This window comes from Mercurialis annua, linkage group LG1-X, assembly GCF_937616625.2.
Source record: "Mercurialis annua linkage group LG1-X, ddMerAnnu1.2, whole genome shotgun sequence".
NCBI lineage: Eukaryota > Viridiplantae > Streptophyta > Magnoliopsida > Malpighiales > Euphorbiaceae > Mercurialis > Mercurialis annua.
This window is the reverse complement of record NC_065570.1, coordinates 37,308,025-37,318,890: the sequence shown is the minus strand read 5'-3', so window position 1 is coordinate 37,318,890 and position 10,866 is coordinate 37,308,025. Positions and strand designations below refer to the sequence as shown.

The following is a 10,866-nucleotide window of genomic DNA, read 5'->3' as shown; positions in this document are numbered from 1 at the left end:
GCGCGGTTTGTTAGGTGTGTCAGAGGGAACATTCCTCACGTACCTGTCAGAGGATCTTCTGTGGTCCCAGGATCTGGTACACGAGTGTGTGCTTTTGGGCAAAACCTCGGAGCCCGGTCAGACTCTGAAGCTCGGATAACTAGGGGACCAAGTTATCGTGATTCTGGTATTTTGCGAATATCTCGAAGCTCGGGTCTGTGAACCCGGAGCTCGGATAGAGTCTGAGTTGGATATAATCCGGAGATCGGATAGAATCCTTGGTCCGACCTTTATCGGTCCTAAATGTCTTGGATGATGTTCGAATGCCCATCGATCCGGTGACCCCCCAAGTCGCGTGATCTATGATTCTGAGAAGGTCGGACGTTGTTACCAGGTCGGCGAAATGCTTGACTTAGCGATGTTCGTTCCTGGCGAGGTTGCTTCGCCCCTATTAGATGTGCTACGTTATCACTAGTCCCTCCCCAGTTTATCGAATATTTATGTCCGAGGTGGTAGTGTTCTTCGAGGTCTCAAGTCACGTGAGTTGTGACTCGATTGTCCTAATGTTAATCGACTCTGACACCGAGCCGCTTGTCAGAAGGATTAGCTGGATGGATAATGGTGACGTGAAAGGACCTGTCCTTTCGAGGTGGTGTGCCTGACAGCTGTTGGGGTGGATATCCTGGATGGCGGTTGTGTTTCTATGCACGTTTCAGCCACGTGTCTAGCTGTTATTGCTGGTGCGATTTTCTAGGAGACGCTTTGAGTGAGGAGAGAGAAAAAATTGAATGCGTGCCGTTTCATTTTTCCCTCTCTTTTTCACTTATATACTTTATTTGTTCAAAGTTTGTAAACTTTCCAACTTCTCATTTCTCTCTGTTTTTCGTTCGTTTTTGGCAAATCACTGAGTCTCTGTTCTTCGTCTTCTCCAACTCTCTGTTCTTCATTTTCCGGTTGCTGGAGTTTTTACTGCTGCGTTTGCCTCCTTTGCCGACAGATTCTCTGTGTTTGCACTCGTCTTCTCCAGAATTCTCTGTTCTTCGTACAAGTAAGTGCCTCTGATTTGTTGTTTGCTTTCTATTTTCCTGTTGTGATTTCTGGCTTAAATGTCTGTGTTCTTAGTGATATTCAACTGCATGCTGTTTTTGATTTCCTTTTTTCTTGTGGTTTTCCCTGAGTTAGCGTATCTGGTTTTTGCTGAATTTCGTTTATTGTTTATCTTGTTTCATGTTTTCTGTGTTTTTATTTGGAGACATGGATTTCCAGAAATCTGGAGGTTCATGCGTGTTTTTCGTGTTCTTGTTTGGGGTATGAATTTCCAGAAATCTGGAAATTCATGTTCGTTGTCTTCGTGTTTCTGATGGTGTCACCCTCTAAAATTTCCTTTTGATTCGTACTTTTATGTCTTAGCTAGTTTATTTTGTGTTAGTGAAGCTTGTCTCATCCGAGCTGGTTTCTGTGTCTCTAGGTATGTCGGGTGACCCATCAGATCGCGAGGAAGGGGTGGGTTATGATGATAATGATCAAGGGACGGCTGAGGCGTCTGTTGAATTTCACGTAGTTCGCTCCAGCCGAGCTAATTTCTCGGAGGCGGAGGAGGTGGGGACCTCCCGACCTCAAGTCTCGAAGAAAACAAAAGGAAAAGGCACAACCGCGGATGTTAGTGGCCGACCCGATGACCGGGACAATAAAGTGTCACGGTGCACTACTGGATTTTTGGATGCCGTGAGGGCCACTTTTGGTATCCTGGAGGAGTATCAGCTATCCGTGATCCCGGAGGGGAAAAGACTGAACGACGTGCCTACGAAGGATACTATCATGCTGACCCTGGAGCATCTCCAGTCCGGAGTCCGCTTTCCTGTCTCGGAGCAGTACAAGCGGTTAAGTAATTATTTCGAAGTACCGCTATCTCAGATTCATCCGAACGGAGTTCGGCATTATTCTTGCTTCCTGGAGTTGTGTCGGCAGAACGGTGTGGTGGATTCTATGCGACTTTTTTGCTGCTTTTATCTTATGTCGTTAAAAGACCGGAATCATTTCGCATATATCCGGTTTCGAGGGGAGAGGAAAGAGGTGGCAGGAGGTTTAGTTACCGGAATAACTGACTCCTTGAGGGACTTTAAAGAGGATTACTTCTAGATCACCCATCCGACTGCCTTTGAGGGGATGGTGACTACTTGGCGGGACAAGTGTTATAAACCGGATAAGTGGTTCCATGTCCCTGCCCCTTTGGAACTGGCCGATATTATCAAGCTTCGGGATGCTGCTCCCGTGGGGGACAAAGCTCATGCTGATGATCTTTGTCCTAAGAAGTTTTTTGAATTTTGGAAGAGCTCGGCCCCTAGTGCTTGTTTTCTTTGTGTTGTTTTTGTTTTTATATTATTTTTTTTATGAACTTGCTTGTCTTTATTTTGATTGTTGTTGATTGTTTCCTGCAGTGAATAACATTGATGTGGCCAAGCTCGCCAGTAAGAAACGCAAGAGACCGGCAGCCCGAGCTACCACTCCGGCGCCCCCTTCTGTTCCCAAAGCTGCTGCGGATGCGACTTCGGCTCCGCGGGTTGTGGGTGATCAAGAGGCCCCTGCGGCCGGTATTCATGTTGTCCCACTTCGGGTGCAGCTGCCCGGAGGGATTGAGGTTCCCCCCACCGCGGAACCCGTGGGGGATATCCCGTTCGTGGACCTGGGTTCGGCTGAGACGGTGATGGGGCCTAGGCAAACTGAGGAGGTTCCAGAGGGAAAAGCTCCTGGGGGAGGTGGCCAGAGCGCTCATGGGCCTAGGCGCGAGATCCCGGATCTGCCGGAGATTTCTTCTGATACCAGCACCACCGCCCCTGGTCCCCAGACGATAACTAGGACCAGCTTTGCCGAGTGGGTGAGCCGACATAATGATGGGGCCCGCCCGACGTTGACCGAGCTGCCCATTGCGGGGGATGTAGCCCGAGTGACCACGCTGCCCATAGACCTGGCTTACTAAAAGACGCATAAGCCCGAGAACCTGTTGGCCGCGGTCTCCTCTCTCTGCCTTCAGGTATTCTTTAGTTTGACTAAATTTTTCTAAGTGTTTGCTTTTATCTAGCCTTTAGTCATGCTTTGTTTTTACTGCAGGCTGCTCAGATGTCTTATTTGGCGGATCAGAACGCTAATAAAAACGAGGTTGACCTTCTCCTGACTAAGGACCTTCTGCTGTCGGCGAGGTCTAAACTCCGGGATGCTGAGAAGCGAGCTGCCGAAGCAGAGAGGAGGGCCTCGGAAGGGGCTTCCTTGGTGGCAAATTTGGAAAGCCAGCAGAAGGAATCTGAGGACCGGCGCGCTGAGGACTTAGGAGTCCTGGAGTCTTTGCGGAGAGATGTTAGTCGGCTGGAGACCGAGAAGGCTGCTGAAAAAGAGGATTTTTCAAAGCAGCTTGCTGACATAACTCGCCGGAATGAGTTGGCAAGCAAGGGGCTCCGGGACACCGTGGACGACCAGAAGAAAAAGCTGGAGGAAGCCACCAAGCGGGTCGGGGATGCTGAGGCTAAAGTTTCCGAGTCGGCTGCTCGGGAAGAAGGTCTGTATGAAGATTTCCGAAAGATGCTGTATGTCGGGGAGGTCCAGGCCGGGGAGTATGTGAGAAGCCGGTTTGGAGCCGACGTCGATGTTTCGGACTTCAAACTAGACGTGCTGGAGCTGCACCGCCGAGCTAAGGAGCTGCCCGAGGATTATGATATGCCAGCAGATATCGAAGATTATCTGGCTGATGATCAAGACCAGGGCCCGAACTAAAGCAGCAGTTTGTTATTTGTAATATTTGAACAATTTTTGTTTTTTGTTTCATAGTATTGTAATTTTTGGAATGCTGAGCCCTGTGCTCTTTTGCCATATCTTGAATATTTTTTTTTGCAAGGTTTGACCTTTTTCCTTTGTATATATATCTTGTTTTTTGCTTGTTTGAATGCCTATGTTTTCTTGTTATATCCATGTTGTTTTCTTTGAATGAATTTTGCTTTGTTTTTTATTTTTGACGATTTTGACTAAGTATGTGGCAACATGTTTTTATGACTAACTTAGTTTAGCCTCCGAGCTGGTTTCAGTAATGTGAATTTTCTAGCTTCTTTGTTGTTTTTATATATAGGCTCTTGGCTAGGACTTGGGATAAAAAATGCTAGAATAGGTTCTTTGTTATTCTGAGATGAAGTTTAAACGGGTTGCTCGGTGTGGATAACCTGTCGTCTTGGGACAACCCGGGGTTGTCATTGCTTGGGGTCAGAATTGCTCGTAGTACGTAGGTGGCCCATAGCCCGTAGATGGCTCATAGCCCGCTGGTGGCACATAGCCCGCTGGTGGCACATAGCCCGCTGGTGGCACATAGCCCGTAGATGGCACATAGCCCGCTGGTGGCACATAGCCCGTAGATGGCACATAGCCCGTGGATGGCACATAGCCCGCTGGTGGCACATAGCCCGTAGATGGCACATAGCCCGTGGATGGCACATAGCCCGTGGATGGCACATAGCCCGTAGATGGCACATAGCCCGCTGGTGGCACATAGCCCGTGGATGGCACATAGCCCGTGAAAAAAAAAAATTTACCGAGTAGAGTGCTCGGGTTTTGGAAAAGACATGAATTCTTTTTAATCTTTTTTATTCATTGAGGGGAAAAACTTATGTTTGAGTTTTACGAAATCCTAACTCAAACATAAGTGAAAAAACCCCTAGGTACCTCGAGAATGAAAACAAGTGACTACTGATAGTATTTCCGAAGAACCTGGGAGTTCCAAGTTCTCGGGAGCACCCTGCCCGACATGTGTGCTATCTTGTAAGCTCCTGCTCGTCCGACCTCAGTGACTCGGTAGGGGCCTTCCCAGTTGGGTTCGAGTTTTCCTACTCCAGCATTTCCCTTAGCAATGTCTGCCCGTCTCAGGACTAGATCGCCGACTTGGAAACTTAAGGGTTTAACTCTCTTGTTGTGATACTTAGCCATTCTTTGCTTGTATGCTTCGATTCTAAGTGATGCCTGCTCTCTTCGCTCTTCCAACAGGTCTAGGCATAGTTTCTGTTCTTCCTCGTTCTTAGCCTCATCGAAGAACTGGACCCTTAGCGTTGGCATCCCGATTTCTACAGGTATCATTGCCTCACACCCATATGTCAAAGAAAACGGGGTGTCTCCTGTGCCTGCCCTTGGGGTGGTTCGGTAAGCCCATATGACCATTGGTAGCTCTTCCAGCCACTGTCTATCGAACTCCCCTAGCCTGGCCTTAAGCCCTTTTAGGATTGTCCGGTTGGTTACTTCGGTCATCCCATTGCTTTGCGGGTGAACTACCGAAGTGAAACGCAGGTCAATGTGCAAGTCATTGCAAAATTCCTTAAATGCTCGGTAGTTGAACTGCTTTCCGTTATCAGTTACCAATGCTCTGGGTATACCGAAACGACACACAATTTGCCTCCAGAAGAAATCCCTGATCCGAGCTTCTGTGATGGTGCTCACTGCCTCTACCTCGATCCACTTTGTGAAGTGATCTACTGCCACTATCAAGAACTTTTTCTGCCCCGTGGTTGGCGTGAAAGGTCCCAGGATGTCAATTCCCCAAGTTGCAAATGGCCAAGGACTGGTAATAGGACACTGCTCTGTGGTGGGAGCGTGTCGGATGTTCTGATGCCTCTGACAGTTTTCACACTTCTTTACTATCTCCTCTGCCTGTCTGACCATTAGGGGCCAGTAGTATCCCTGCAACACTGCTTTCTTTGCCAACATGCGAGGAGCTATATGTGCTCCACAAATCCCTTCATGTATTTCCCTCAAAACATATTCCCCTTCCTCTGCTGTCAGGCATCTCGACCACGGGTGGGTGAATGACTTCCTGTATAAGATTCCGTCGAGGAACGCGTAGTACGGGGCTTGTCGCAAGATTTTGTATGCTTTATCTCTGTTTTCTGGCAGAGTTCCGTCCATCAGATAGTGGGCTATGCCTTGTATCCAATTTTCCAAAGGCTGAGTTAGGAAAATGGTTTCGTGGTTGTCGATGCTGGAATGTTTTTGAACAGAGAAATGGACCCCCGGTATCTTTTCGTTCACTGTTGCTGCTTTGGCTAGTACATCTGCCTCTTGATTTTCCAAACGAGGAACTTGCTCTATCACCCATTTTCCTCCGAGCTCCTGAATCTTGTTCAAGAAGAACTTGACTCTGTCCACGTATCTTCTCATTTCCGAATCCCGAGCTTCAAAAGTACCCAAGATTTGACAAACGACTAACTGAGAATCACTCCTTATTGTTACGTGCTCGGCCTTGACCACGTTTACCATTCTTAATCCGATCAACAGAGCCTCATACTCCGCGGCATTATTGGATGCCGGGAAATCGAATTTCACCGAGCTTCGGAGTATAACTCCGTGAGGGCCTTTCAAGACTACGCCTGCCCCCGATCCTTCCAGATTTGATGCCCCATCGACTTCTAAGACCCACTGTAGAAGTTGTTCGTCAGGCTCCTCAGGCTGGTCGCTTGCTGTGGTCTCGGCTATGAAATCTGCCAATACTTGTGCTTTTAGAGCCGGTCTCGGTTCATACCGGATGTCGTATCCTCCCAGCTGGACCGACCAGCTGACTAGCCGTCCTGACATTTCTGGCCTCTGCAACGCCTTTCTCAGAGGTTGGTTCGTACGTACTACAATGATGTGAGCCTCGAAATATCTCCTTAGCTTTTCCGCCGCCACTTTCAATGCCAAAGCAAATTTCTCAATTTTTGGATATCTGACCTCCGGGCCTTTCAAGACCCTGCTGAGATAGTAAACTGGGGTTTGCAGACCCTTATCTTCCTTCACCAGGACCGCCGCTGCTGTCTCGTCATTCACCGAGAGATACAAATATAAGATTTCCCCTGGCTCAGGTCTACCTAGCACTGGGGGTTTGCTGAGGTAAACCTTTAGTTCTTCAAAAGCTGTGTTACACTCCTCCGTCCACTTGAAATTCTTTGTATTCTTCAGGATTTTGAAAAATGGCAAACATCGTTTGGCCGAACAACTCATGAACCTTCCCAACGCCGTGACTCTTCCGTTCAACTTTTGCACTTCTTTTACCGAGCTCGGGGCTTTCATATTCATTACTGCCTCGATTTTCTCCGGGTTCGCCTCGATGCCTTTCTCCGAGATGAGGTGCCCTAGAAATTTCCCAGAGCGGACTGCAAAAACACACTTTTCCGGGTTCAGCTTGAGGTTAAAACCCTTCAGCTTTTCAAAAGTTTCTGCCAGATCCTCTGCGTGATCCTCGATCCCCTTGGATTTCACGACTATGTCATCTACATAAACCTCGACGTTCTTGCCCAGTTGATCTTTGAAAACATGATTCATGAGTCTTTGATAGGTTGCCCCAGCATTTTTCAAACCAAAAGGCATCTTCTTGTAGCAATAAGTCCCCAGATCCGTTGTGAAAGCTGTCTTTTCTTCGTCATCTTTACTCATCGGGATCTGGTGATATCCCTGAGAAGCATCTAAGAATGCGTAGACCGCAAATCCGCACGTTGCGTCCACCAGTTGGTCAATGTTCGGCAGAGGAAAACTGTCTTTTGGGCAGGCATTGTTTAGATCAGTGAAATCTATACAAAGCCTCCATCTACCGTTGGACTTCTTGATCAAAACCACATTAGCCAGCCACTCCGGATAATCTACTTTCCTGATGAATCCAGCTTTCAAAAGCTTCTCCACTTCGTCTCGGATAGCAATCTGTTTCTCTAGAGAGAAAGTTCTTTTCTTTTGCTTGACAGGCTTGCATTTAGCATCCACGTTTAACTTGTGCGAGATTATCTTAGGGTCTACCCCCCAATATCCTCTGGCTTGTTGGTAAACTCCTCCACATATTGTTTTATCCGAGCTATGATAGCTTCCCGGTGCTCGTTTGGCCAATCTACCCCCAGCTTTACACATATCTCGGATCCCTCTGTAAGTTAAATTGTTTCTAAGTTTTCTCGGGGTTTCTGAGCTTTCTTCTCTCTGAGGAGCAGCTCCGGTGTATCGATGTTCATCGTTTCCACCGTGCTGCCCATCGTTGCCATGTAGCATTGCCTAGATAGGGTTTGATTTCCTCTAATAGTTATAACCTCGTTTTCCACTGGGATTTTCATCATCAAGTAACGAATACTAGTCACTGCACCTGTGCTATACAACATAGGTCTACCAAGGATACCATTATATGCTAGAGGCATGTCAAGTATCATGAACAGTGAACGTACCTTCCGTGTTGGTTCCGCCAGGATTCCCTCTGTTCCGTCCTCCTGAGGTATTTCGATACCGAGTTCCAAGTCTAGCTCGACCCTGCCTTCTGGGGTAACCGGAGCTCCTCCCAGCCCCAGGAGGGGAATGTTCACAGGTTTAAGATCAGTTTTGGATCCTCCCATCGACAAAGACTGACAGAGTCAACAAGTTAACCGAGCTACCATCGTCCACCAGCAATCGTTTGACCCATTTCGATCCAATGATGGCGGATACAATCAAAGCATCTTCATGAGGAAAATCTACTCCTTTCGCATCCTCTGGCCCGAAAACAATGTTAGGCCATGGCGACCCCGTAGATACCGACATAACCATCTTTTGCTTTTTCTTTCTGCGTTTGCGACCATACTCGGATTCTAAAGTTCCTCCTGAGATAGTATTGATTACTCCCGTGACTTGTGTTTTCTTTGATGGGGATTGGGCTTCCCTGCTCCCCCTGGCTCCGACCTGACCGAGTTGACCCTCGTATTTCCTCGGTCTTGGCCCTCCTTGGCCGCAACAAAATGTTGTAATCGCCCCTGGCAGACTAACTTGTCTATCTCACTTCGCAAACGTCCACATTCCTCTGTTTCGTGGCCGTAACCATCATGAAAATCACAGAACTTGGATCGGTCTCCATCTTTTACTAGCCTCGGTGGATAACGAATCTCTTCATTGTTGTGCTTGATCCAGGATAGAATCTGCTCCCTTGGAGTATTAAGTGGTACATATTGTCTCGGCACTCCGGCTCGGTCCACGTATCCTTCAGTTCCTCCCCCAATACTGAAACTCGGCTTAGTACCAGGCCCCGTGCTTGGCGGACTGGTTTGAGCATTGAACGGCTTGTTACCCCTGTACCCCGAAGTCTCATTCAGAGGTCGGTACCGATCTTGGCTACGGTTGGATCCCTGAGCATTCTGCGTTTTACTGGGAACCGGGCTAGCCATCCCGTAAGACTTCCTCTGCCTTTCCTCATCGAGATTGATATAATTCCAAGCCCTGTCCATCAACTCGGTGTAAGTGTCAACCGGGTTGGTGATCAGGCTGTCTCGGAAGACTTGCATGCCGGTGTTATCTTTCATAGAATCGATGGCGGTATCATCGTTCAGATCTTCTATCATGATCGCCTCGGCGTTAAACCGAGCAATGTAAGCTTTCAAACTTTCTCCCTGCTTTTGAAAGCATTTCTTCAAATCACTGGATCTTTTCTTTCGCTCGATGCTTGGAGCAAAGTGAGTTTTGAAGGCCATAGCGAGCTCCCTGAAACTAGTAATAGAGCCCTCCTTGAGGTTCTGGTACCACTTTTGCGCTGCATCGCTCAACGTTGAAGGGAACACTTTGCACACTGTGGCGTCCGAGACACTTTGGACTCCCATGGCAATCTGAAAGCAACTTAAATGAGTCATCGGGTCGGACTTACCGTTATATCTGTCAATGGGCGGATATTTAAACTTATCTGAAATGGGTCGTCCCATATAGCCTTTGACAAGGGGCTAGCAATGCCACAGGTAGTGAAAGGTCGAGACTCTGCCTTATGCCCTTTATGCTTATCCAGCTCGGCCTGGACCAGACGAGTAACTTCGTCATACAAAGTTTTCTGATGCTGTGACGCTGCACCCGAGCTGTGAACACTTTCTGCCCCGTTTCTCCTGACCGGTGGAACTCCTGCTCTCGCGGTCCGCAGAGGATCTGCCTCCGGGTCTGGGTCTCCCCTCCCCAAGCCAGCGTCACCGCGCTGTGTCCCCGGTGGTAGATTCTCGTCTTGCACCCCCTCCCTTCGAGGAGGAGGAGGATCATTCCGACCTTCGTCTCTCGGAAAAGGGCGATCATGCCGACCTTCGTCTCTCGGCAGAGGGCGATCATGCCGACCTTCGTCTCTCGGCAGAGGGCGATCATGCCGACCTTCGTCTCTCGGCAGAGGGCGATCATGCCGACCTTCGTCTCTCGGCAGAGGACGATCATGCCGACCTTCGTCTCTCGGCAGATTAGTGTCACGATGATCTTCGCCTCTTGGTGCTTGATGCTCTGTGGGACCCCTAGGTCTGGGTCGTGGGTGATCGTTCCGACCTTCTTCTCTCGGAGGACGACCATCCTGAAAAGTGACGGTAGATTAGTATATCGCGTCTCAAGTCTCTTTAATGTGTCGTTCTGATTACCTAACCATGGTTAGGTTATGTTACGCAAGGTGTGCGTGAAAAGTGAGGCTAGATTAGTATGTCGCATCTCAATGCTCTTTAACGCGTTGTTCCGTTTACCTAAGCATGGTTAGGTTATACTACGCAATGTCTGCGTGAAAAGTGACGCTATATTAGTATCTTGCGTCTTTAGTCTCTTAAACGCGTTGTTTTGATTACCATGCTTATTAACCCGTCGTTTCGATTACCTAAGCATAGTTAGGTTATATTACGCAAAGTGTGCGTGAAACGTTACGCTAGATTAATATGTCGCTACTCAAGTCTTTTTGATGCGTCGTTCTGATTACCTAAGCATGGTTAGGTGATATTACGCAAAGCGTGCGTAATAAGTGACGCTAGATTAGTATGGCGCATTTCAAGTCTCTTTAACGCGTCGTTTCGATTACTGTGCTTATGTCGTGTCACAAGTGTCTCTAACGCGTCGTTCTGATTACCTAAGCATGGTTAGATTATATTACGCAAAGTGTGCTTG

General features: G+C 48.1%; 2 protein-coding genes across 2 annotated transcripts; both read right to left on the bottom strand.

The window, feature by feature from the left end:
• Positions 1–3,917: 3,917 nt before the first annotated feature.
• Positions 3,918–8,010, bottom strand: LOC126668580 (uncharacterized). The gene is made up of 8 exons (XM_050361768.1): positions 7,860–8,010; positions 7,569–7,682; positions 6,986–7,283; positions 6,762–6,865; positions 6,259–6,668; positions 5,568–6,114; positions 4,975–5,486; positions 3,918–3,992 (listed from the first exon to the last, which is right to left on the bottom strand). Exons 1-8 carry the CDS (start codon positions 8,008–8,010, stop codon positions 3,918–3,920), a joined length of 2,211 nt encoding a protein of 736 aa, XP_050217725.1.
• A 593-nt stretch (positions 8,011–8,603) lies between these two features.
• LOC126668572 (uncharacterized) lies at positions 8,604–9,605 on the bottom strand. Its single transcript, XM_050361765.1, has 2 exons — positions 9,262–9,605; positions 8,604–9,198 (listed from the first exon to the last, which is right to left on the bottom strand). The coding sequence occupies exons 1-2, from the start codon at positions 9,603–9,605 to the stop codon at positions 8,604–8,606; spliced, it is 939 nt and encodes a 312-aa protein (XP_050217722.1).
• Positions 9,606–10,866: the final 1,261 nt, after the last annotated feature.